This window comes from Penicillium taxi (assembly GCF_028828555.1).
Source record: "Penicillium taxi strain IBT 34144 chromosome Unknown utg000001l_segment0_segment0, whole genome shotgun sequence".
In the NCBI taxonomy this organism is placed as follows: Eukaryota; Fungi; Ascomycota; class Eurotiomycetes; order Eurotiales; family Aspergillaceae; genus Penicillium; species Penicillium taxi.
In genome coordinates this window covers 2,957,744-2,983,571 of record NW_026643203.1, presented here as the reverse complement: position 1 = coordinate 2,983,571, position 25,828 = coordinate 2,957,744, and the positions used below count along the sequence as shown (strand labels likewise).

At 47.7% G+C, this 25,828-nt stretch overlaps 10 protein-coding genes across 10 annotated transcripts; 4 read left to right on the top strand and 6 right to left on the bottom strand.

Moving 5' to 3' along the window:
* Window positions 1–213: 213 nt before the first annotated feature.
* N7495_001080 (VIT and vWA domain-containing protein) lies at window positions 214–3,021 on the bottom strand (the record flags this gene model as incomplete). Its single annotated transcript, XM_057203750.1, has 3 exons — window positions 214–652; window positions 806–1,542; window positions 1,585–3,021. 3 exons carry the CDS (start codon window positions 3,019–3,021, stop codon window positions 214–216), a joined length of 2,613 nt encoding a protein of 870 aa, XP_057067823.1.
* A 754-nt stretch (window positions 3,022–3,775) lies between these two features.
* N7495_001079 (COP9 signalosome complex subunit 6) lies at window positions 3,776–5,007 on the bottom strand (the record flags this gene model as incomplete). The annotated part of the gene is made up of 3 exons (XM_057203749.1): window positions 3,776–4,167; window positions 4,219–4,689; window positions 4,743–5,007. The coding sequence occupies 3 exons, from the start codon at window positions 5,005–5,007 to the stop codon at window positions 3,776–3,778; spliced, it is 1,128 nt and encodes a 375-aa protein (XP_057067822.1).
* Window positions 5,008–5,217: 210 nt separating this feature from the next.
* On the top strand, window positions 5,218–7,164 carry N7495_001078 (uncharacterized protein; the record flags this gene model as incomplete). Its single annotated transcript, XM_057203748.1, has 1 exon — window positions 5,218–7,164. One exon carries the CDS (start codon window positions 5,218–5,220, stop codon window positions 7,162–7,164), a length of 1,947 nt encoding a protein of 648 aa, XP_057067821.1.
* Window positions 7,165–7,510: 346 nt separating this feature from the next.
* On the bottom strand, window positions 7,511–8,049 carry N7495_001077 (60S ribosomal protein eL30; the record flags this gene model as incomplete). The annotated part of the gene is made up of 3 exons (XM_057203747.1): window positions 7,511–7,606; window positions 7,772–7,926; window positions 7,980–8,049. 3 exons carry the CDS (start codon window positions 8,047–8,049, stop codon window positions 7,511–7,513), a joined length of 321 nt encoding a protein of 106 aa, XP_057067820.1.
* Window positions 8,050–8,277: 228 nt separating this feature from the next.
* Window positions 8,278–9,809, top strand: met2 (homoserine O-acetyltransferase; the record flags this gene model as incomplete). The annotated part of the gene is made up of 3 exons (XM_057203746.1): window positions 8,278–8,314; window positions 8,370–8,748; window positions 8,771–9,809. 3 exons carry the CDS (start codon window positions 8,278–8,280, stop codon window positions 9,807–9,809), a joined length of 1,455 nt encoding a protein of 484 aa, XP_057067819.1.
* Window positions 9,810–11,300: 1,491 nt separating this feature from the next.
* N7495_001075 (uncharacterized protein) lies at window positions 11,301–12,650 on the top strand (the record flags this gene model as incomplete). The annotated part of the gene is made up of 1 exon (XM_057203745.1): window positions 11,301–12,650. One exon carries the CDS (start codon window positions 11,301–11,303, stop codon window positions 12,648–12,650), a length of 1,350 nt encoding a protein of 449 aa, XP_057067818.1.
* Window positions 12,651–12,963: 313 nt separating this feature from the next.
* Window positions 12,964–14,097, bottom strand: N7495_001074 (uncharacterized protein; the record flags this gene model as incomplete). The annotated part of the gene is made up of 1 exon (XM_057203744.1): window positions 12,964–14,097. The coding sequence occupies one exon, from the start codon at window positions 14,095–14,097 to the stop codon at window positions 12,964–12,966; it is 1,134 nt and encodes a 377-aa protein (XP_057067817.1).
* Window positions 14,098–15,701: 1,604 nt separating this feature from the next.
* N7495_001073 (Protein kinase-like domain protein) lies at window positions 15,702–16,061 on the bottom strand (the record flags this gene model as incomplete). Its single annotated transcript, XM_057203743.1, has 3 exons — window positions 15,702–15,782; window positions 15,835–15,974; window positions 16,022–16,061. The coding sequence occupies 3 exons, from the start codon at window positions 16,059–16,061 to the stop codon at window positions 15,702–15,704; spliced, it is 261 nt and encodes an 86-aa protein (XP_057067816.1).
* A 1,212-nt stretch (window positions 16,062–17,273) lies between these two features.
* N7495_001072 (putative THO complex component (Rlr1)) lies at window positions 17,274–23,936 on the bottom strand (the record flags this gene model as incomplete). The annotated part of the gene is made up of 2 exons (XM_057203742.1): window positions 17,274–19,374; window positions 19,429–23,936. The coding sequence occupies 2 exons, from the start codon at window positions 23,934–23,936 to the stop codon at window positions 17,274–17,276; spliced, it is 6,609 nt and encodes a 2,202-aa protein (XP_057067815.1).
* A 1,179-nt stretch (window positions 23,937–25,115) lies between these two features.
* N7495_001071 (GFA family protein) lies at window positions 25,116–25,523 on the top strand (the record flags this gene model as incomplete). Its single annotated transcript, XM_057203741.1, has 1 exon — window positions 25,116–25,523. One exon carries the CDS (start codon window positions 25,116–25,118, stop codon window positions 25,521–25,523), a length of 408 nt encoding a protein of 135 aa, XP_057067814.1.
* Between the last annotated feature and the right edge of the window lie 305 nt (window positions 25,524–25,828).

Genomic DNA, 25,828 nt, shown 5'->3' with positions numbered 1-25,828 from the left:
TAACACTTTTCCTCGATTGTTTATCAAAAAGACCCCTTCGTTCCCCCACACTCATGAATATCTAGATTTATCTAGGTGTATATATGTATATATGTATTTCAGACAGATTACAAGGCTCAAAGACCAGATGGGGAGGTTGATTTCCATTCTTATTCATCTCCTAGTAATAAAATAATAAAGCAAAGGTGTGCTGTCCAGGTGGACAACACAACACTAGCAAAACGAAACTAAGCTATCCATCATCTTGCCGACCTTCTCACGGTCTTTTTCTCCCAATTTCTCAAGAGAACTCTCCAGCCAGCGATCAGCCTTGGCCTTGACCAACTCCCAAACATTCTTTGAATCAGCAGCTCTACTCTCAAGGAAGATTCCCGCGAGAGAGGTTGCTAGGATACACTTGATATCGAAGCGGTCCGACAGAGCGACACTCTCACCGTAAAGCTGTTTGAATTCTGTCTCCAGCTTAGCACAGGTGCTCTTCTCGTCAAGTTTGAGTGCCTCGAAGAAATCTTTATCCAGTTTCCAGGATCCAGCAAATCGTTGGAGACGGATGAGGGCTCGTGTAAAATGTACCTCTTCTTCACCTGAGGATTCTTTCAAGTCTTCATCTGAGCTGTTGGCGCAATTTAAAAACATTGAATGACCGGGAGAGCTACCGATTTCTCCTCTTCCTCCTCCCATGCCTCCTCCCCTTGCTCCGATGATTCCACCTCTTCTACCAGCTCTAGTTCTGCATCTGAAGGAAGCCAGACCAGATGGTGACCCCCCTTCAACAGGCTCTCTTCAGGTCATTTGGATTGCCAACATACTAGATCTTGTGGGTAAATATGGACCACTTCGCTGGCTGCTCTCACCCAGGCGAGTACCCATAAATTGCGCATCCCCGCCACGCATCCTTTTCGCAGCACTACCGAAAAAAGGCTGGCTTTGCTGAATATAACTATTGGAAGGACCGATCCTCGCACTTAGCTGTCTGAGCTGGCTTACTTGATATTGCACCGCAGGATAGGCACTGGCAGCTTTTGTAACAATGGGTATGGCCCGCAAAGCATCGGCCTCATCCGCAGCGACAAATGAGCAGAATTTTCCAGGCACTTGGAACATGATTCCCAGTCGCTGACATTCCTGTTGAGCGAGTTCATCGAGTTGGCTCGCATATCTCTTCTTGATGAGCTTCCCCTTGGAGTCTTTGGCTTCCATGATCCATCCTCTGCCTTCTTCAAGCTCCAGAGTAGCTTTTTTCACAGCTAGCTGGTGAATTGTTTCACCTTGGCCGATGTGTTGAATGGGAATTTCCAACTCAAGTGGGCCATGCTTGCTGGTTGCTCGAAGTATGATCTTCTCAAGCAGAGGACCAGAAATGGGAGCAAGAAGGACATAAACTGTTGTTTGAACGAGTGGGAACAGCCGAGGAACTTGGGTTGGGGCTTGGAGCACTCTTGGGATGGTCAGCTCAGGAAGAGGTTCCTTGACTGATGTAATGGGGCTGGGCTCTTTCAGCTCGCTATCGAACAGTGAGATAGGCTTCTGAGGCGCCTTGCGCTGATCTTCCTCCCCCTAGGTGATGGTACTGGTGGGGGATACTGGCTCAAGCGTTTCGAAATCGGTATCCAGGGGCTGTAGCTCGATTTCTAAGGTAGCGTCCTTGATTCGAGGCAACAAAGCGCCTTTCAACATGCGAACGACTTTGCTATCCAATTCCTCGGTTTCAAGCACAGTCTGAGAGAATCCATTTCCAGCTCGCGCAACACCTTCAATGAGGGAGTGAGAGACACAGTTTCCAATACCAAGCGCGAAAGCCCTGGTATTGTTTCGCTTGACGGCCTGATCGAGGAAATTGAATACTTCACGCTGGTTGTCGACTTCTCCATCAGTCAGAAGCAATAGTTCGAGGTCTTTGGTTACATCACGCTTTCTCACTGCCGCTTTGAGAGGAGTAAGGATATCCGTGCCACCCAAGTTGGAATTGACCGACTGGATGTATGTGAGTGCTTCGTTGAGACTTGCTTCGTTTAACTCTCGGCTCCGATCCCAGAGGGTATAGTGATCGTATCCAAAGGATATGAGGTTAAAGTACACCCCCTCTGGCAGCGATCTGAGGAAAATCTCCAAAGCTGACTTGAGAGTGGGTATTTTATCGTACATACTTCCACTTTGGTCGATGACAAAAACGATTTCTGGGGCATGTGGGGGAAGATTGAACTTTGGCATCAAGGAAACCATCAGTGCTTGTTGATTCGGAATGGTAGGATGGGTTTCGAGGAGAGCAACAGGCGTGTCCGCTGTGGATGATTTGACGGTCAGAACGAAATCTGAATCGATGGCAAGGTTCTCGCGAAGCTTTGCAGATGCAAAACAAGGCTGGAATGTAGATTCTGACATGGTTGATGTGCGGCCAACATCGACTTGGATGGGGTGACTGGGCGACTGGATACTACGAATGACAACACTCTTCTCGAGGATGAAATCAACTTTTATTGAAGTCTTTTTAAGGACGACATTGGTAGAGGATGTATGGATGTCCTGATTTCCACCGTATCGGGGTGCGATTGAGCATGGGACAGTATATCTTGGTCCATTCGTTTGGATATCCTGTTTCAACTCAGAAACAAGAGTAATCTTGACATCAACTGTTCCTCCAGCGGGCACATTTCCCACGCGGGTCTTGAAGACGTCAGAAGCGTAATTTGCCTGATCGAGAATAGCGGCGATTTTCCCTTGATCGACTGCTTGTTGGTATGTCTTGTTGGCATCATCCTTCGACTTCACTCGACCTTGCAACACTGTGTTGCCGACGGAGCAAGTAAAGCCAACGATGCTGCTGCTATCGTACAGAGGGAAGACATATGAAAGCTCTGTGATGGGGGTTGATAAGGGATTCAAGAACTTTTGAGTAATGACAGTTCGGGAGTTGAAGGAGAGAACGGTTGCATGGACATCTAATCCAATTTGAGGGATATACTTTTGGGCTTCATGGCCGTAAATGTCTTGGCCGATATATGAAAGCCCATAAGCGACCATTTTTTGGTGTATAATTGGATAGTTTGATGAGTATGATGAAGAAAGAAGAAAAACAAGGAGAGAACTGTGTGCAGTTATTCATACTGAATAAAATTTGTGCTAGTCTAATATTGGATGTACTGGTAATCCCCGGATATGAAATAGAAGATTGGCCATAGTGTAAATATCTAACAGCCCTGGTTGGAAAGCAATGCTCCTAATACCATTCTAGATCCTTCATAAATGCATATGACAGGAAGGTATTACTCGGTAGTATGAGAGAGGCTATATCACCTGAATAAGAGATAGAAATCAATTTGACTTAAAAGTTAGGCAGATAAACAACATTATAACTATTAGATACCATAGTATTGTTACTACATTTTTTACCAGGACTGAGTAGTTAACTATCACTAACTATTTAGGTAAATAGTTAAATATTTAGCTATTTATTTGACTGATAAATTTCTCACTGTGTTATGCTACTACGGTCTCCTTTTCAAAGCCCTCAGCCAAGAATGTCCCGCGCAGGAGAGTAAAAATCCCTCTCCGGAATATGGGGCCTATTTTACAATCTGTGAATAAAGTCTTGAACAGTGTTTAATAAAGTCTTCTGCTAAATCCAAATGGGTTTATTGTCTTGATTTTTGTCTTTCTGTGGATGTCAGGAATGTCATAAATTAATTTTTTTTTTGAATCTGGAAAGGGGAATGCATGGTTTGAATTATACTTGATATCGCCTTATACTTTGTGCCCTTCCTTTTTCTTCCTGTTTTCATCTGAGATGAGGGTTACGACGAAGTTCATCATCGAAAGCCTTATTGGCACGAAGACTGGACTGACTGGTCTGGTTGGCCTGATTGACGATGGACGCCTTGACATCCATCTCAAGGGTAGTTTGAAGAACCTCGCCCATTTTCCCGAGAAGCGATGCGAGCATAACATCATTATTTTGTGAGATAACTTCCATGGAGAATGTGCTCTCGTCAGAAGGTGAGAGAATGGCAAGATTTGATATGAGCGAATTGACATTGCGAAGGATAGAATGCGGCAGAGGAGTGTCGGCATTGTTGGATTCTGAAATGCTGGTAACGTAAGATTTGATAAGGGAAATGCGAGACTGGAGTGTGCGGACAGCATTGAGGCGGGTGCTGAGGTTTGCAATTACTGGATTCATGTTAGAAATTTCAATATCGGTAGGTGTACTGAGAGACCTACAACTCTCTTCTTCCTGAGACAGTGCCTGCTCGCCCGTCTCAAATGGACTTTGGTTTTCATAGGTTTGGTCTGTAGTAGTGGACTGTATTCCATGCCAAGCAGCGGTTCCAGATCCAGTGGCAATAGTATCAACGCCAATCATCTCAGCTTCTCCAGTTTCAACGGTATATGGCAGTTCTCGGAAACGTATCTTTTGCGCCAACTCCTCGCCGTCGATTTGCATTTCCTTGTCCCCATCAGTAGCATCATCTCCCTCGAGTACATTTTCATAGATAGTCAAGGGAAGTCGTGCGCCTTGCGATCGGGACTGTTGGAGTTGTTCGGGGTGAAATGCCAGGATTACAGCTGAATCGTTGTAATCTTGGAGGATTTGCCGGTGAATTGGTAGATGCGAGGCATCAGGACCTGATGGAGCGGCGGCTGTCCACCAACCCACTATTTCGAGAGGGGGATCTTTGTACACGTCCTTGACTGTAGAGTGGGTAAATACTTTGGAGCCACAATTATTGGGTTAGGTTACTAACACTGCTGCACTCTCTCTGCAAACCATGGCTCTGGGATGAGGGCTTGACCATTAGAATCGCTTTTGGTGGGACATTCGAAGGCATTCTCAAGCGTTATCACTTGTCCGTTTTGTTGGCCAAAGAGGGCGCCGAGGATGGGACCTTCCTGGTGTCGTGCGGCATGTCTGGTGATGTGATCGGAGATAGTGAGAAGCACAAGAGGATGAAGATGAATTTGTAGTCCGGAGTCAGAAGACTTATGGGAAATGAGAGACGGTAGCGACATTATAAAGTCTGGAATTAATCAAGGTGAAGATGCATGCGGAGAAGATAACATTAAGATGGTCTAGATATTGGCGATGCGGTCATGTTTGACTGGTTTGTATGTGTGCCTTATTAAATAGGCTATCAGGAGAGCTTTCCCCGCTATTGTATATAAACAATCTCACCTTCGATATAAGAGCTACTAAAAGCTTTAAGTTTGTACTCGGCCATCATGGCCATCCCTTCTACTTTTGATGCAGTCAAAGAACATCTGGCTAAGCTCCAGGAGGATCCATCTATATCTCTCGATATTGCCCTGATCGACCGACTGAAGCTTCAACTTGTTGAAAATACGCCTCCTGTTGTTGCCGCCACTCTGCTATCTCAGATTTCAACGCTTCTGCCTATCTTACAAGAGGATCCGACGCCTCTCACTGACCTAGCCATCAGGGCTACCCTTTACTTCAGCTTCGCCGATCTCCGCTCCATCAAGCCGCCCATCGACCTCGTCGCCGGCTTGAAGGCTCCTTGGCCGCCCATAAACCTTGTCACTTTATCTTTGCTATCTAAGGCAGGTCAGACATCTAGTGATGCTGCTATCGTTGCAACAGACTCTGGGTTGGTTGCCTCACTCTTCGAACTCTGGCTGTCAACATCCTCCACGGCAGTTGCTCAGGCCGCACTCGATGCGCTGTGGGCTATGTTAGAGGTAGACCTAGCTAGCCCCCTCGAAAATGGCGACTATGAAAACTCTCGTAACGAAGGACGCACAGGACAAGGCCTTCTATGGAGAAGAATATTCACAGATAAGGATATCTACGGCCTTCTGTTCGGGCTATGCAGTCTTAAAGACGATGCGCCGGGAGAGCTCTCCAGGCGCGAACGGACCGTTGCCCAGGGACGGCTAATGAGTCTCCTGGTCAAGGTAGGCGGCTTGCGCTGGGATCTCATTTCAAAGTCCCAAGTGCCAGACGTCGAGGAAAAGTACGCGAGCAAGAATATTCTCCATTTTGCTGCGTGCCAGATGATCGACTCCAGCGACGTGTTGATGCATATGACACTCCTTAGCTTTTATCGAGAGCTGCTCGAAATAGATTCTCCAGGTCTAAGTGCCCAGGGTTATGTTCAGTCTGCTTCAACTCTCTCATCACCTGCGCTTGACTTTCTGATCTCAGAGAAGCTACATTTCAAAGTGCTGGAGTACTACCTTGATGAATCGAAACTTGATCCCATGGACTTGATCTACCTTTCTGGTCCTATTATGGCATATGTGGCTAGATATGCTCAGTTATACCCCAACCATCTGCTGACGAGCCCTTCTACCTTGCTAGACAACCTTATTTCGCGTATTGGGCGAGCTCTAGCCATCCCTGCCACACAGTGGGCACATGGAGAAGTACCTACTGGCCATTTGGCCATCCTAGCTTCACTTCCTCGAGTTCTGCTTGTGGAAGCTGGAAAGAACGACACGAATCCCCTGCTAATAATTCCCACCAATCCTCCGAACGAAGAAGCCTTGGATGTTCTTGGAAAAATCTTTCATGGGCCAACGCAGGCGGCAATCTCTGACTCCACGGATCTGACTACTGGCCAAATTCCGACGAGCTGGCACCACGAGGCTGCTTCTGCGCGCATACTCTACTTCAGCTACCTGAATGAGCATCCGACTTTCTGGACCGATGTAGTTGCTGCCGCCGATATCGTGGCGATGAAAGATGTCGCTTTGGCTGCTGTCAACTTTATAAAATCCGTCATTGAGGCTAACTGGCAACCGTTGCCGGCAACTCCCACTTCAGACACATCGTCACGATTCCCACTACCGTCAGAAGAAAGCTTGGGACAACTCTCCCCGGCCGTTGGTGGACGACTCCCAATCTCTGGACCATGGGCTGTCCTCACACCACCGGCTCTCACTACAGTTCTACCCTATCTTTTTAAGCCGCCACGGTCGTATGGAGAATTCGTGGCAGGCGGTGCTGGGGATAATCAAAGTGCCGTGTGGAAGTTGGCCACCGCTAAATATGAGGCTCTGGTTGCTTTGTACCACAAGCTCCGGGAGATGAGTGATCAGGTGGAAGGAATTGACGACATTTTACGAACATTAAAGCAGAGAGTGAATGAGGGGCCTACAGGTCCTGTCCAAACAGGTTCTCTCCAGGTAGAGGCTGTCGGCCTCTGATATGGTACTGATATGAACAAAAAGGAGCGAAAACGTTCACCTTTCAGATCCTAACAGAGTGTCTTACTGAATCTAATATTGCCATAACAATAAACCCTATTACATTACAAGATTTGTAAAATTCTTTAGCTTACTAGACATACTAAGTATTTGCCAAGGAAACGGGCTTCATTTATTCCTAAGCTATGACTGATCTGACCGCAAATGCCGTCAATCTTAGCAATCCACACTACTTATAATGTGTTGATTTCCATATTTGGGTAATAGTAAGACCCGGAATCTCATAAATCATCAATTTTGTTAGGTCTGTTTATCCCGACAGTGCCCACGCGAGGACATGGCACATTTACTGTCCGTGGGTAAGAATGTCCGAGTCACCAGCATCAAGGACAGCCATGCTGGAGCATCGGAAGAGCTTACCGCAAGCAGTTCCGAGTTCAATCTATACGGGTATTAGTTAATTCGCTCTCCGGGATCTCATAGGAGATCCCATCGCTGAGCAACTTCACCCTCCAAAGCGGACAAGCCAACTTCTTCTCAGAGTAGCAAAGCTGGCTTCCAGCTGCAACAGCCCCGAAGGGTATTGGCTTGGAAAGGGTCGACGTACGTTGTTTCCTTTGAAGTGGTGGACAGGAGTCTTGGCGAGCATAGCGTAGTATTCGAGCTCGGACTTGCGGAGGGGAGGGCAGTTTCCGGCGATGAGGACTAGTTTGGCTTTACCGTTGCGGAGGGTCTTCATGGTAGACTTGGATCCCATGGTGACTGGAGCGCGTCAGTTAATTATTTGGACCTGCAGAATTGATGGTAAAACTCACCCTTGCCAGACTTCATCACAAGGGCAAGACGGGAGGAAATGTTTTCGCTAGAATTCTTAACCTTGGCCATTGTGTATGATTGTGGGTGGAAAGATGGATAGAAATTGAATTGAGGCGGTGGTGTTGATGAGAAGAAGTGAGTTGGATCAGAGATTTTGATTAAAAAAATTATAAATCAGTGGGGCGTCAACTCACCGCCTTTACTTTGTAAGTGGCTTGACTCATTTTGCGGGATGGAATATTTTAACCCTTCCTCTTCTTTTCTTTCCACATTATTCTTCAACAGTCGATAAACACCATGGTCGACCAAGCTAGTGTTTCTCCTGCGAAATTCCGTCAGTTTATGCCCCTTTCCCCTCAATTGACCTAAACGGCTACTAAATCCCGTAGAGAGAGTCGATTCACAACCTGAGAACCCGTTTGGCGCATTGATTGATGAGCAGTCAATCGCGGTTATCCCATCCTTCACCCTCGAATCCGGCGTGACACTACACAATGTTCCTGTAGCTTATACCACTAGAGGTGTACTGTCGCCCACGGCAGATAATGCCCTGGTAATCTGCCATGCCCTCAGTGGAAGTGCCGATGTTGCAGACTGGTGGGGTCCTTTGCTTGGTGGTCCCGGTCAGGCTTTTGATGTCTCTCGATTCTTCGTGGTCTGCTTCAACAGTCTTGGTAGTCCTTATGGAAGCGCCAGCGCCGTGACATACAAGGACGGCAAGCCTGAAAATGGCCCTTATGGCCCGGAATTCCCCCCTCACCACTGTTCGTGATGATGTAAATATCCACAGACTTGTGCTGGATGATCTCGGTGTCAAGCAGATTGCAGCTGTGGTTGGTGGTTCCATGGGAGGTATGCTTACCCTCGAGTATGCCTATTTCGGAAAGGACTATGTTCGGTGCATTGTGCCAATTGCGACCTCTGCACGCCATTCCGCGTGGTGCATCAGCTGGGGCGAGGCGCAGAGACAGAGCATCTACTGTGACCCGAAGTACGACGACGGATATTATCCCTTCGATGACCCCCCCTCGGCTGGTCTAGGAGCAGCCCGCATGTCGGCCTTGCTCACATACCGCAGTCGCAACTCGTTCGAGTCCCGCTTTGGCCGTAACGTGCCGGATCCATCCAAGAAGCAAAATATCAACGGCGTCGAGAAGGCGCCAACTCCTCCGAACAATGAGCACTGGGCGATTCATAATGATGGCCATCGCGGTGGCTCATCGCGTCCCGAGAGCCGACAGCACTCACCAGTCCCGCAGGTGGAGGAGGTCCAGTATATGGACCCCCAATTCTCCGGTACCAAGATCCTGTCGGGGCCGACTCCCCCCAATTCGGGCCGATCGCGACCAGCAACCTACTTCTCAGCTCAGTCCTACCTGCGGTACCAGGGAGAGAAATTTGTCAAGCGGTTTGATGCCAATTGCTATATCGCGATTACTCGAAAGCTTGACACCCATGATGTGTCCCGGCATCGTGCAAGTCCGGATTCGGACGATCCTGTTCGGGAGGCTCTGTCTCAAATTCAACAGCCCACCCTCGTTATTGGAATTGAAACAGACGGTCTCTTTACCTTTGCGGAGCAGCAGGAGATCGCGGCAGGCATTCCCGATTCACGACTCAAACGCATTGATAGCCCGGAGGGCCACGACGCTTTCCTTTTGCAATTTGAACAAGTCAACCGTTACATTGTCGAGTTTTTCCACGAAGTGCTGCCAGACATCATGGCCCAGAAAACGGCGGAAGGAGCTGCCGCCGTTGCGAGTGTGACCAAGCTCGCGAAGAGTAGCACCTTCGGCGAGGCTGAGGTGGATGATATCACAGCATGGTAAATCATCAGCTTATCGAAAAGTTCCTTTAGGTCACAGTGGATTCTGCACTGTCATGGCTCGGGTTTCGGCCCCTGGGTAACGTAACGGGGTGGTCGGCACGGACCTCCCGCGTGTCGTTGGCCCATGCACCAAAAGAAAAGGGGAAGTAAAGAGCAGTTTCTTTTGTCCGTTTAAGCTAGTCAGGGAGATGGGCATCCAACTGCCACTCTCGAACTCCACATGGATCTATCCTTGGAAGACAGCACAAGAAGCATCCAACTGCTCCATCAGACCCATTACCCAGCTTATGGGTCCGTTTTTAAGTAGCTATCATTAAAATAGCCTAATTGAAGCCACGTAATAAAAAAGAATAAATTCTCCATACGGAGTATTCCATTATAAAGATTATGAAGATTGAAGATTCCGTGGTTATACTCGGCTACGGAGTGGTGAGTCTGCATGTTTGATATGTTCAGACGAGTCGCACAGAGCTAAGTCAGCCCCATCACAAACTAGACCTAAAGAAACGCATTAATGTCATATAAATCACACGATGAATTTCAATTTTAATATTTATCCAAAAACTAGTTCAGTTTCTGATTTTACTGATCTATTTTGCCGACTAAGGGATGGACCATGGATCGAGCCTGGTTCTAGGTCTCCATCGTGCCATCCTAGCATAAACTAGCGGGTAAATAAGAAAATGGCAAAATATTAGAACTGATTATGCACGTTACAAGTGGCGTTCATAGCCTATAAAGGTGGGGGCTAGAGATAAGACATTGTTACTTCAATATTAGGGATGCTTCACTGTTGATCCTCAACAGAAACCGAAACATTGAATCCTGCTTTGAGTCACTTTTAGCTGATGAAATGTACCCCCAAATTGGTTTAGTTGCGCCTCAAACCCTTTATTAGGGGACTAAAGACAGCGCGATAAGGCTAGACCAGCCGAGTTCTCAATAAGTAAATAAGTGGAGATCAAAAGTACATCAAGTCATTACAATTGGTCTATCTTTTCGAGATATCGTCTTGGAGCCCTAGCCGCTCCCTAATCTACTCTCCACTTTCTGGTACCTTGTTTTATTTTATCTAACTGATAAACTAATTGTAACCCCCAGATCTGCTTTCTGCTTGCTTCTTTCTGCTTTCTGCCTTCTGCTTTCTGCCTTCTGCCTTCTGCTTTCTGCTTTATCTTGTCTCACTTCGTCCTTTTCTTCGATCGGCATCCCTTCCAGCATTCCTCTGTTGTAATGACAACAGTCTCATCCCATTTTTTTCTATATCAAAACATTGCCAATTTAAATCTATTTGCTATCTTGTGTAGATCCACCCGCTATCATTTGCCAATTTATCCACTTCTGTTCTGTGGCGCATAGTCGGTGTCGGTGGTATCTATTTCATTATCTGCTATCAAGATCTATCCCAGCCATCCTTTTCCACCACACTCTGGAAACTTCGTTCAACAACTCTCACCTGGGCATATCCATTACTCCAACTTTGTCCACAACAATGGAGCACAGACTTTCAAAGAAAGCTTCGAAGATTCGTCAACGCCTCCCATTTTCTCGCAGCTCCCAAGGACTTGATCGCGTGCCGACAATGAATTCATCTACAGTCGATGTCCTTGACCAATCCAATGGCCGACCCCACACATCAACAGGTCCCAGCTCAAACAATTGTGAGTCTGAATGGGATAATGATGCAGATCGTGCTCGCCACTACGATTTCAAAGACGAGCCGGGATACTTCTGTCCCTCATCTCCAATTATCACCCGACAGAAACTAGACGAGGATTTAGAAGATGACATGGCCTCTGCTTGTGCTCTCCTCATCCAAAGTATCGATCGAGGCCTTCCCATGTGGCCATCATTTCACGGTGAAGCTCAATTACTACAAAAATCCCAATCTACAAGTGCCATCTCCAAACACCTACCACTTGCAACACCCCCCAAGTCTGTGGAGCAGGGAGCGCGCTTTTATTCGTCAACTTCTCTGAGTGAGAAGGGGAATCTAGATTCCGGTATAGGTCTCAGTTTGCAGTCACCACCTAAAATGGGAGGTTTCTGCCCGAACAGTTTACCCAGGTCAGCTACTTCAGGTACTGGCAGGTTCTATGGGAAGCCATTGTCCCTCTCACCCCGACGAGGAGAAAGTGAAAGGGGTCGAGGTCGAGAACACAACTTTACAGATGATATTTCTCTCCACTCCCGCTATGAATCTCGCTCTCGATCGTCCAGTCCAGGATTTTTCCCTTTCAGCCCATCATCGGCAAAGAATATACAATGGCCGACAGACGATACCCAGGGGACAGAAACACCAGAGCCTTACACTGAGCCAAACTCCGCAACCTGGTTCCGAGCAGAATTTGAATTACAAAACCCCTACAATAACTTTGGCATTAATATGAGCACCGTGTCTGCGCCCAGTACTGCCACTGGCTCTGGTTCTGGCTCTGGTTCTGGTTCTGGCTCTGGGTCTCAGGGCCGTTTTTACAGCACACAGCAAATACCATCTACGACATTATTCGGTGCGCGACAATGGACATCATTCAATATGCGCGCGAGTCGCGACTCGATTTCATCACGGACAGAAGAGAACAGGAGTCCGAATGACCTGTTGCAATTCTGGACAGATCATGATTCTGACACGGCGAATGTGAATGTGAACGGCAACGAAGACGATAATCGAAAGACTTTTTATTCTATCATTTACCCCACTGATGCGCCCCATCATCAGCGGCGAAAGGGTGCATCGCGCCTTTTACGAAAGTTGGCTGGTCTGGGTATGCGACGGAAGGAATCGGTCATGGTACTGAATCCGCGCATGACTGGCACTGTGGATGCTGTTCCTGTTGCATGATCCTTACGATGGTACTTTTTATTCTGCTTTAGCCTTACCCTCTTTGGTTTCCTTTTTTTTTCCCTTGTCATTTCGGTCTTGTTCATGTTTCATATGGTCTGCTTAATGTATATACCCTTTGGTCCTTTGCTCATTTCAAGCCTGGATACTTGTTATCAGTTCCAAGGTTCCAAGACACAAAACTGTTTCACTATCTCGGTATCTTTGTAATACTCCGTGTTTTCCGAAGTTGCTTTGGCTCCAAAAAACCTCCGTTCAAGGGCATGCATTAGACTAGTATCTTTGGTTTAATTTATATCGGAGACCTCAAAGCTTATAACATAGACCTGGTAGTTTGTACCCGTTTGATGACCTGTTCTTTGGCTTTCCGAGCATCATCCTCACTTTGCCAAAAAGGTGATAGAGTATCAACAGTCTCGATGAGCTTTTGCAATCCCTTCATGCCTCTGATTGAATGGACGGATGGAACATCATTACCAGGCAAGTTCAAGGAGGTATTGAAGACCTCAAGAGAAATCGGTCCCTGATAACCAGTAGCTAAAACCGCCGCCGTAACCAATTCCACAGGCATATAACCGCCATAATTTTCTTCCAAAGGGAAAAGACGATGACTTCTCGACCAAGGAAGAAGAGCAGGAATCTCCGGATCAGACGATTTCAAAAAAGTCTTTGGGTTCACTAGCTGCCCATCACCGCACTGGAAGAAGAATATCCTCTCACAAGGCACGGTAGCAGCCAGAGATTTCATAGATGCGGCGAGAACATCAACAGACTCTTGTAGCGTAGGATAGACACGACCATGTCTATCGGGACAATAGGGGTCCGCAAACTCAACAGCAAGAACATTAAACGCATCAACAACCAAACCCACATTACCCCGATTAGCAAACTCGACAACCTCCCACGAGGCAGACCACGTATTCCTCACTGCCCAAGATAATCCCTCATACCCAATCTTCAACATCGGACCCCCATCCGCCTCTGCATAAGCCCTAGCCATATCACCAAGCTCAGCTAGATCACGCGCAACAACTTTCAAATCAGATGTCACGCCGCTATCAGTGCGCACGCTAGCGCACAAGAAAACAAGGTCTGTATCGAAAGCGCGCATGAAGGGGAACCGCTGTGCGACGAGGCCGAGACTCGCACGGCGTTCGGCGGCATCTAGGATCCCTTCTACATTACGACAGGGTTGCGTGCAGGCGATGCGCATTCCGTACGATTTGACTAACTTCCCTAGTTTGTGGGCTATGCGGAGATTTTCGGGTGTGGCGTTCCAGAGATTTGTTCCTGGCACATTGTGTTCTTCTAAGTAGGCGGCCCAGCATTCGTCAAATAGGTCAATTACTTTGAAGCCGGCTTTGGCTGCTGCCTTTAGTCTGGGCTCAAGTCGGTGCTCTCGCCAATTTCCGAGAGATAGGGTTGCAATGCCGAATTCGTTGGACATTTTTCTTGTTTGGGAGGGTCCATGGGCTGTGGGCTGTATACGTCAGTATTCGTATATGGCCTGGTCAGGATGGCGAGGGGCGTGGGTTCTTGTATTGAAATGGATGATCGAATATCCAGGGAAGCCCCACCCCCGCATTTCACTTCTGGTTACGTAGTTTGATAAGGATTCGGGCCAATGATGAGCTGAGATTAGAATGCCTCTTCGAGGTTCAACATTTTCAAGGTTGATTGTGACTGATTCGGATCAGGTTATAACCGTACATGGACTTGCCAAAATCTATATCGAATTTATAATGTACGTTCAGATAATGAAGTTGAATACATTTGCTCTGATAATTTAAGAATCATCTCGTTACAGCCCTGCAATAGTAGGAAGTGAGTTCTTCTTTCCAATGTTGTAAGGATCAGGTCAAGTTGATTTGAAGGCATGATGGTGCAAGGTTATGGAGGTCAATCCGAGAAGCTTTTTCGAGTGCAGGGTTGAGTTTACTGTTTATTTCACTCCTAAAGAAGGAATTTCGTCATTCGAAACTTGCAAGTTGCAATTAGTGGTGTCGCGACCTGTTGTTTACTTGAATATGATAATACTATTGGCAGTATAATGGGCGGTATGAGATACTGAGGCTTAACCTTTTAAACTTTTATGCAGGGAATACTTTCACGTGATCAACTACACCAAGCAAGCCTAAATAGGACGACTTTTAAGGGGTCTTATCAAGATTACAGAGTTATTCCATGGGGCAAAAATTGAAAAAGTATATATCTAAATTCTAATGTTTTATAAATAGCCAAAGAGATAACCAAAAATTTAAAAAAAAGAGGGACTCGAAGGTTCGTAGTAGGAATAGCCGAACGGGGGGGTCGAACCCCCAACCTTGTGATTAAGAGTCACACGCTCTACCGATTGAGCTAGCCCGGCAGGGCTTGTATGATGGGTTATAAATTTATGCCACTATAAACCAGATAGATGGGTTGTAAGGGATCTAGCTTGAGGTGGCAGGAAAGTTTAAAATATTTGTGACTTTAAATTGAATGTTCGAATTTTTAGATCTAGGTATCTCATGGCGAGAACCTCAAGACCTAAAAGCTTTAGATACCGCGAATACCCGAAATGCTGTGGATACCCCAGGGTCTAGCCCTGGAAGTGCTCCAAGGTTCTTAACTTCAGCAGAAGACTCCAGCCCTAGGTAAACTACCTCCAGCTAGAACACCATTCGCATTGGTAGAATCTGGACTTGTCATTCAATGTGCTACTTATCCAGAACCTCCAGGTAGCGGTGTGACTTACAGGGCTTTTAGCTGCAGTTGAAGCTTGGGGAGTAAATTAGAACTTCAACCATTCATGCAGCAGTAGCTCTGTCGCTGACTTTTGACATATCGGGTCTATTGTAAGCATTCCTCGCAAGAAGTCAACAATTATATATGGATCTCAGCGCCAGGCATATCGTGAGGCTTGATGAACTGCTTTTCGGCACCATTTATCGACCTTTCAAGACTTGTCGCTTTCATATCCGAGATTCGAAGGAGACCACTCTCCCGGTTAAGAACTCTGTGGTCCTTTCCCCTCTTTTCAGGAGCTCAGGCAGGAAATCACCAAGTACTTCAATCGTTCTTGCGAGTCCATGAACCATTTTTTGACGCCTGTCCAGCAAAAAGCACAAAGCCCTGGACAAACTCGATGACCTAAAATAGTTAGGAATGCTACTACCGGTTGGTAGACTCAATAGTTACTTACAAGACAACCAAGACTCCAAATATCAACCTTGGCATCCCAATCGGCGCCGATTGTGACTTCTGGCGCTCGCAAAGCTGATGATTGAATTGCATCCATCGGGTGATTGTCAACCCAAGAGGGTGTAGATTGTGTATAAGTACCTAGGTATAATCTAGAGAATAACAATAATTGGGTGGGTGATACGTACTAACACCGAAGTCAACAATTGCAATTTGCGATTCAGTCATATTAGATATAAGAGGTGTGCTGATAACTTCTGGAAGTGGCTTAGGAGAATCAAGCTCATTACTGATTCGTACAGGAGTCTCCGAAAGGTATTCCACAATGGCTTGTTCCGGGGTTCCCAGCTTGAGAAGGATATTCGTAGGCTTCAAATCTATTTTCAGCTTGGTCAAAAACCTACCTAGGTAGTTATAAGCAAAAGAGCATTTGTGGCGTATGTCCATACCTGTATGAATGATTTGACACTCCCTATGGAGAAAATCTAGCCTAAGAAGAAGTTGTCATGTTGTTGATTTCACTGCCTTAAAGGGTCATCTCCCATCTTCATAAAGGATAGATTGAAAGCCCAAATGGTGGCCTGAAACGTCGAAAGCAAAGCAGACGTGATTTCCATTGGGCCCATTGTGTCAAAACTCATCCAGGGCAGGTAGTACGTGACGTCGACCCTGGTGGATGCTTTTCTTAGATAAAGCAGACAGTTTTGAAAGAATTTCTCGCTCAAATATCTCGCTCGAGCCACCATAGCAATCGGCTCTCAGTATTTTAAGCGTACGTGTCTCAAAGCTCTTGGGTACTCGATCAGCTGCATGCTTGACAATGATGGAGAAATATACCCACTCTGAATCTCTCGCTAACAAGACGGTAGAATACTGCCTATAGCCTAGTTTCCCTAATACTTCGTATTTTCCAGACTTGAAAGTATCTCCTAGCGAGACAGGGTGGAAGCCTCCAGTGGAACAGTAACCTGCCTCTTCTGCTTGGCAGAAAATTGTTGTTTGAGAAGCAGATTTAAGGACTTCTGGGAGCCATTTGGATATTTTGTCATCGTAAAAAGATTTCTGACGAAATTACTCATCTTGGCATATCTGAGAGTTTGAAGGATGAGAGTGAATAACTTCATGATTATGTGATGACTCGCTGAGGGTTCGATAACTAACCACTAAATACTACGCCTAGTAGCGAATTTTTGCCAAATCTTCTGATCGATCTGTTCACGATAACTCCAGGTAGTTTAATATTTGCTATCAAGCTGTAAATTCCTTGAAACAATAATTCGATACTCTGTACTCCGAATTGAGCTCTCTATGTAGAACCCAGGAGTTGATACATTACGCAGGCAATCTTAATTCTTGATATTGAATTTTCATTAATAGGCTATCTGGATAAAAAATATTTGCCTTTTGATATTGGAAACATCATATGAGATCAATTGATACTCACATGCCTCTGCGAGGACGCTTATTCTCAGTTCCCATCTGGGAGTTGTCTTCCTGGTTGGGAAGGCGGCGCTTGTTGCGGCCAGACTCGCGACGTTCCCGACGATCGCGCTCACCTCGACGCTCACGTTCGCGATCTCGATTTTCAGGTCGGTTGCCCGCACCCCAGCGACGTCCGTTGTCATCAGTTGGCAAAGCTGGAGGAGCTGGAGGGGGAGGTGGTGGGGGAGGCGCAGGGTGTGAGGATGGAGGACCCATTGTCGAGGCTTGATGAAGCCGGCCATCATTGTCAGCGTTATCTTTCAGATCTTCACGATCACGGCGGTCACGACGTCGCATTTCCTCGCGCGAACTAGGGTTGCGGCGCATCGCTTCGCGGGACTCGGCATGGCGCTCTCGGTCCTTCTCCTCTCGGGCAGTACCACTGCCGACATCGCTCCGGCGATTGCGATCCCGTTCACGGCGCTCTTCGCGCCGGCTGCCATTAGGCTTGCTGCCATTGGCAGATTCGTCGCCACGGCGATCTCGCTCATTCTCACGGCCACGATCGTTGTTGCGCCCGGAACGGCGGGTTTCGGAACCGGTATCATCGATAAGATCACCACCGCGTCCACTAGCACGTCCACGCTGTTGGCTGCCGTCTCGAGAGGCATCGGGTCCATTGGGGGGTCGAGCCGACGTCTGAGGGGAGTCGTCGGCGTTATTCAATTGGCGGGTTGCACCACGTCCACGGATAGAGGGAGCAGCGCCCACACGATCAACAGGGCTATTTCCCTGAGTGAGAACATTGTTGATGGCTGCAAAGCGCTTGTCACCACGCCCACGTTCGCCGGGCCCACGACCTCCTTGCTGACCACTTGATGCGCCACGAGGGCCCGAAGGAGGAGTCATGGGACCTGAGGGGACCTGTGAGGGAGTCTGCTGGGATGAAGGTTGTTGAATTATTCGTGTGAGCCGATCCGGATGGACGCCAGAAGTATCAGCACCAGCCGATGAAGAAGGTTGCGACGGTGAGGGCTGGGTAGCAGACGGCTGTTCAGGAGCGACACGTCCACCTTGGCGACCAGGGCCAGTGGGAAGCTGACGTTCAGCTGTGGCGACGTTGCCATTGTTCGTATTGTTCATGGAGGGAGCCACGGGGGCGTTGCGAGCGCCACGGCCGTTTCTCATGCGGGGTCCAGAGGGAATGTCATGAAGAAGTTCAGGCTGGCGTGGCCGGCCATGGGTCATATCCGAGCTCATACCTGCATCTCTTGGCTCACCACCGGAGCGATCGCGAGGACCCCGAGGAAATTCCTCATGTCGTGGTGGTTGCTGGGGAAAGTTTACAGAGCGATGCTCATCGGGGAATCTTTCGGGTCGATTGGGCAGATCAGACGATCGCGGCGGCAGCGAGCTGGGCGGGAAGGGACGTCGGTCTTCCTTCTCTCCCCTACGAGGGCCTTCGATAGTCCGGTCGGGCAGAAGTTCGCCGCGAATAGGCCCCTCTCGTCCATGGAACGAATGTCGACCGGGGCCAGCAGGCCATTCGGGTTCACGGGGAAGTCGGCCCTCGCGATAAGGAGGTCCGCGCATCGGATCATCAGGAGTGGGTCTCATTCCAAAGTCGCGATCTCGTCCATGTACGGGACCTCGACCGTCGACCCCAGATCCATCGAAGCGACCATGCTCAGGCAGACCGTGACGGGTTCGAGGGTTAAAGTCAGAGAGTCTGTCTCGTCGGTCTTCCAGCAGGTCAGGACGAGGAGGGAGTCTATTCTCAGTGATACGTGGCCGAAGGGCCTGTTCGCGAGGATTAATGCTGCCTCGTTCAGTGTCTGGACGTTTCGGGATATCGGCTGGGCGAGCCGAATCTAGGGCTCGTGGATTGGGTCGGGGTCGCGAGGGTGGCTCTGCTTGACCACGTTGCTCTGATTCGAGCAGGCCACCTGAATATGAAGCTACACCGGTGTCCGTGGTGGCATGGGCAGATCCTCCATCTGAAACCGGCTCTGCATCGTTGACGTCTTTTGCCGAGGCAACATCAACCATCTTAGCGTCTTCGATTTCGCCATCTTCCACTTCGGTCTTACCTGATGCTTGCTTGGAAGGATCCGCAGCGCTGGAAGCTGTTAGTTGATGACTGAGTTAGAGTTCAATGTGTGGTTTGACGTACTCTTGTTTTCCTGGCTGGAATTCAGCCGCAGTGGCATTGAGCGGGGTAGGGGTGAAAGATCGAGGCTGTGGTGTGCCGGGAGGTTGCGAACCAGATTTAGACTGGCCAGCATCGGGCTGAACCATGGGGAGATGGAAGGCCTGTGGAAGAATCCATTTTTTCTCTTTTTGATTGAGATGTCCGATAAGAGAGGCAGCAGAAATCTTCACATCCGCCCTCTCATCATTTTGACTGAGATCTTTGACACACTTCAACAGGTGGTCACCAATCCAATTGACAGCCGGGAAAGTTTCAACAACTGCTCTGAGAACACTGATGGCATTGCGAATATGCATGTACTCGCCTCCGTTAAGACAGGTCTTGAGTGCACTGCACAAATGACGGTGCCACTTGTAGAGCAGACGACGGAAGTCCTCAAACTCTATAAACTTGACTGGGGCACCTTCAGAGTCGACAGTTGGCGCAAATCCAGCAAGGTCTCTCTTAGTACCGAACGCCTCTTTCTCGTAGACGCCCTTATCAGCATGCCAGCGGGCAAGGTCGCACAGAATATGATTCAAAAATTGACCTAGGTTATCGGCTTCTTTGGAAGTGCAGATGAAAATGAGCGCAGCAAGTCGATGTTCCCGGAAAAGTTGATCAATCAAACCAACGGTCCGGAAATAAGGCGTTCCAGAGCTGTGCAACCACTTCAACATCTTGAAAGAGAAGAAAGCCTCAATGGGCGACAAAAGGAGTCGGGGGATGAAGCACTGTTCCAACAGAGCGACGTTGAGGTTATCGCTTTTAAGGCGCATCCCAGCAAACCAACGGTCTTTCTCCTTCTGCAGCCGGGTTCGGGTTTGTTGGTATGCTGCCAAGTGACTCTTGTTCTCTTCGAAAATTCGATCCTGGAGTTGTGTAATCTGCTTCTTTTCTCGCTCCTTTCGTTGCGAGGCAACCATACTGATATCAGATCTGTCGTTATTGATAGCCACGATACGACGTCTCAATTTTTCCACCTCATCTTCGTAAGACTTTTGCGGCATGGTCACATCGTAGAGAGAAAGCTGCCAGAATGTGGCAAAGAAATGCACGCCTACAACCTCCCAGTATTCAGAAGGCAAGGCATCCTTGACTGTTTCAATGAATTCTTGAACAACTGGGTTGAGAGAAAATATATCAGAAGCAGCATCGGTAGCAACCACAGTATCTTTCGTGGTAGACAGTTCTGTCTTTTGTTTCGACTGCTCGTAATTTGCGATCTTCTGGGAGACACTGGCTCGCCGAATCCAGAACGCGATCTCAGGCTGAATTCCAAAGTCCTTGATCAAAGTGGCAAGGTCTGGCACAAAGGAGTCGAAATCATCAACTGACAGACTGCTGCGAAGGAAGTCAAGATATTGAGTAAGAATACGGTGAATCTCGTCGAAGATGTTGCCGAGCAATTTAAGTTCTGAACAAGACTCGTCATAAACACAAGTCAAACGCTCCTGAGAGATTGCGACCAGAAGCTGACCGGCCATTCGGGTATGGGTGAGCGACTTGAGTAGCCGTTTCGATGTAATCTTTGACTCGTGTCGCTTATCGAGCCATTCTAGAATAATCTGTGATTGCAAAATTTCTCCACCACCCATGGCGTGAATTTGGGTTTCATTAAAGTTAGTATCTGAGATAATGCCAGCCATGGAGGTAACGATCTGCTCCAGAATGATGAGATCTGCTGAGTTGTTCTGACGCAGCTGCTCCACAACGTATTGCAGAACTGGACCAGGATCCATGACTGAATAGCGTTTGAAGATTCGACCAGTAAAGGTAGACAAGGCATTGAGCCATTTGCTTGTCAGCAATCCACTCTCCTGCGTACGGCTTCTTCCCTTCTGACCAAGGGAGTCGATAAGAGCCCATGTTGTGATATCGTATCCTAAGTTGGTGAAATAGCGTGCACACTCGACAACGCACTCAATGAGATTCTCATACGACTCGATTTGACTAATGGCAACATTTATGACAATACCAGGGTTGGCGTAGGCGATCTTTGCCAGTAAACGAGCCATGGGTCGAATGTTGGTCTTGCTGAGTCGTTTGAGAACATCCTTTGTGGCTGCTCTAGCTTGGTCAAATGCAGCTTTAATAACCGGCAGTCTTGAAGTTTGTCCTGAGCTCCACTCTCCGTACATGTTGTAGCGAACATGACGAGGAAAGAAACTAATGAGTTCAAAAATTTCGTTGACCACGCCAGGATTGTTCTTGGTCAAGCTGATAGATGGCAATAGGAGACGTTTACATAGATCTCCCCAGCGTGTTCTATTTTCCTCTGAGCCATCTTGAGAAAGACTGTGCTTGCCGATACGCGCAAGCTTCGTGAGCAGGCTTGCATCCTCGCCAATCCTATGACCAGAAAGATTCAAAAACGAGGAACACAGAGCGAATACATCATCAACAGACTGACAGATTGGAATGCTGTCTGACCAGTCGTCCCAATAGAATCTGTAGTCGGTTCCGTCATTTGTGTCTTCTTTATCAAGCTGGGCCCATCGGAGAGAACGTCTTGCAGATGGGTTTGAAAGTCGAATATGACCCTTGGCGACACCAGACTGTTCTGTGCTCACGACTTGTTTCTCACCAGGAAAGGTTTCCATAGATGAAAGAGGGCGTAGAGGGGTGTAAACCTTACTCAAAGAGTGATGAAGAATGCGGTGGATGAATTCCGGCAGTTCAGGGTAGAGGTCCATCAGCCATGGGAATTTGCTGATGATGAACAACGACTCGGGGATAGCACCAATGGCAAGAAGACTTTTCAGGAGTAGAACCTTTTGGTCGGATGGATCTGGTAAGTCATCTTCTGCTTTCACGTCCGCGTCCTTCCCTGGCGTAGCCCGGGACTCTGATTCGCGAATGCGAGGCACTGGAAGTGTGTCATCAGACAAAGCCCCGGCCATCATGAGAGCGTTGGCAGAGCCACCATGTCGAGCTGCCTTATCTCTCTCTGTCTTCTCTGTCATCTTCTCCATCTTCAGCTTGTCCATGGAGTCATCCGGTCTCCAGAGATGGGCATAAAGGTCACGGAGAGAAATGAAGCCCACTTTGATGAGCAGTGCAGCTAGATAAATAAGGTTGTCTGGCAAGGTATCCGACTTAGAACGAGCCGTTGAAGAGTAAAAGCGAAGCTTGAGACCGAGAAGTTGAGCCGCGACACGGTTGCCTTTCGGTGGCATAGTCCCAGTCGCCTCTATCCAAGCCTGCGTCGCATCTGCGATTGCAGGGAGGCCGCTGGTTTCAAAGGATGTATGTTTGTCCTCTTCTGAAAGTGATTTGCGTCCAACTTCGAAGAAAGCCTGAATTCCAACTTGTCGCACGCGATCCCAGAACTTCCTATCCCGCTCTTCATTAAATTTCAGAATGACGGCACGATCTTCCTCGGTTGTGAACCAGCCAGATGATCCCGGAAGCGCCCATGTTGGTAATCCCGAATTGCACTCATGTAGATCGAGTTTAGGAAGCGTGTCCTCCACGGGCCACCAAGAACTGGCTCGCAACAATTTCACAAAAAAGCGATATTGCTTCACAAGCACTGCGGCGAACACATCTAATGTCACGTCCAAAACTCGGCCGACATCCATATCGAATGCGCCGATCATGGCCTTGACTCTCTCAAACGTATCTTCGACCACTTCACTTGAGGGTGGCTCATTGTTGCTCGTAGTAAAAAGCTCCGTGAGAAGCTTGGAATAACCTTCAGATTCTTCTCGCAACAGGTTGTAATTTGATTGGCGGTATAGTAGGTTGGTTTGCTTGCGAATTCCCATGCGAGCAAAGGTCTCGCGAACAAGGCCTAGATTTTGCAACAAAGGAGTTTCAAGATGGATGCGCATGAGAGCAGGGGAGATTCCAGTTGCGGAAATCAGAGGTCTGAAGATGGGATTGGATGTATCAGCATCGGTGACGCTGGACAGTGTATCGAGGAAAATCGAGCGAGGATCAGAAAATATTCCATTCTTTTCCATGTCGTCCATATCCACATCCTCATTCTCGCCAATTATTTGCTTCACAGTACTTCCGGCCTCGGATGGCGACAAGCGGCAGTAAATGGTGGATTGAATGAGTTCTTGGTATATCAAAGAAAGTCGACCATCCTGGTTAGATTGAACAAGCTTGCCTTCCTCGACAACTTTTCCCTTTCCGGTCGATAACCACTCTTTGACAATACTATCCGTTACCACTTCATAGTCGTAGGGAGGGGGTGGACCTGGGGGAGGTCGAAACACAACTTCGTGGGCAACTTGAGGTGGAGCTTGCTGTGGTTGGGGGGTAGGGTTTATGGGAGTAGACGAGGGGATAGGCTGCAGTACTGGAAATTCGATACTTGGATGTGAAGACTCTGCAACATCCTTTGGCTGAGTCGGAGGAGGGGGGGGACATTTGTTGAGAATTTGAAGTGTTCTGGCCGTTGTGAGATTCGCGGCGAGAATTGTGTCGCGCGCCATGGGCGCGGTTGGACTGCCGACGCGACTCGTCGCGCCCGTCATATTGATCTCGATTGTGACTGGATTGAGCGCCAGGTTGAGATGGGTGTTGCGCCATAGGGAGTGAACCGGGACGATGAGGTGAAGGTCGATCGTTATTCACCGAATTTCCGGACCACTGGCGATCGCGCTTTCTCTTGCTGTGATTGTATTGAGGTGCCATTTCAGTGGCGACCTACCGACAAAGGGCAGAGATGGGGGGGTTGAGTTGCAAAAATGTTGTAACTCATGGAGATTTGATTCTGAGCGACGTAGGAGATAGTCAGCGATTGAAATTGGGTTGATGAAGAATAAAGGATAAGAAAAAAGTAGCGAAAGGTATCGTACTAGAAGGATATGGTAATCAAAATGAACGTGTAGGGGTTGCGTGCGGTAGAATAGAAAGGAAATGGAAAGTCGAAGTCGAAGGATGAAAGATGATGGCAGGAAGCTTGATCAGAATGAAGATGGGGTTGCCGCCTCAGGTGTCAGTGTCATGCGGCTCTAATCAACTTTACTTTCAATGTTTACTTCCATTTCCACTTCCACTCATTTGAATAATACTTACAAAGTTCCCACTATGTCTTGACCTCCTAGTCATGTTATTACATAGGTGGCTCTCCACTTTGTTCAAGCAATTATTGCGCTTTTTGAAGGGTGAAAGAAAAGGGTTGCTACTGACGAGACTAGGAACTATACCTACGTTTATGTTAAATGGCATGATTAAAGTACATATATGCCTTCATACATAAACCGGACATAAGCTTTAGCTTTGGAAGAGCCTTGAAAGACTCAGTAGAATCCCGAGATGGATCTTTAAACAAATACCTGCTTCGGATCAATAATCAATCTCTACCCAAGTAGGATTAGAACCTTGGAAGCGAGGAGTCTAACATCTAGATACGAAATGGATGCCCGGCGTATAAACTTGCTTCAAATGTTATATAAAATTATAATGGCCTGGAGGATTCTTGAGGATTAATAATCAACATCTAGATGACTACACTTATGACCTATAACATAGCTAACCTACCCCGCATAGAATTATCAAAGATACAAGAATTAGAAAGCAGACTCCCCTCCCAATTTATCCTTACCTAGTAATATATGACTTGAATGTTCATATACCCTTAACCTCAGCGACCTATCAATCAGTCAACCAACATTGAAGTCCCATACCGTTTACGGCTCAGTAATATCACAATGGCCTCAGGAAGCTGTGCTTGTCACTATATCCGCTACACAACATCAGTTCCGCCCACCTCACTGATCAACTGCCACTGTAAAACATGTCGAAAGCAGGCGGGCGCTCCCTATCAATCCTGGGTGCACTTTCCACCTGATAACATCCAGTGGTCAGTCGAGCCGACAGTGTGGAAATCAAGTGATGATGCCTATCGCACCTTTTGTCCTCAGTGCGGCTCGACACTTACCATGAAAAAATACCCTAACGAGGTGAGCCTGGCAGCTGGCACGCTTGATGATAGTCCTGAATGGAAAGCTCAAGTATCACCACCGACCAAGCACATCTACTTGGAGGAAAAAGCATCCTGGTTTGAGTTGCCGGAAGATGGAGCAGCTAGGTGGGACCGCGGGAGCGATAGATCGTGAAAATAATTGTTGAATCGAGATAATGATACTTCGATGTCTTCAATCACCTTCAACAAAGCTCAACAAGGGAACTCGGGAATAGCTTGCACAGATGCTTTTTTACTCACACCCCTAAGTCTAAACCGGCAGATTTTAACTACTATTGCTCTCGCTTCGCTTGGTCAATTATTGTCATAATTCCATCTAGATCATAATTTGATACCTGAATAGAAAACGTGAGGGGTTTCCGGCGAGCCGGTTTTAGGAAGTATCTGAACGCGAGATAAAACTGGCTCAAAAAGATAAACATCAAGGGCAGGAGTATA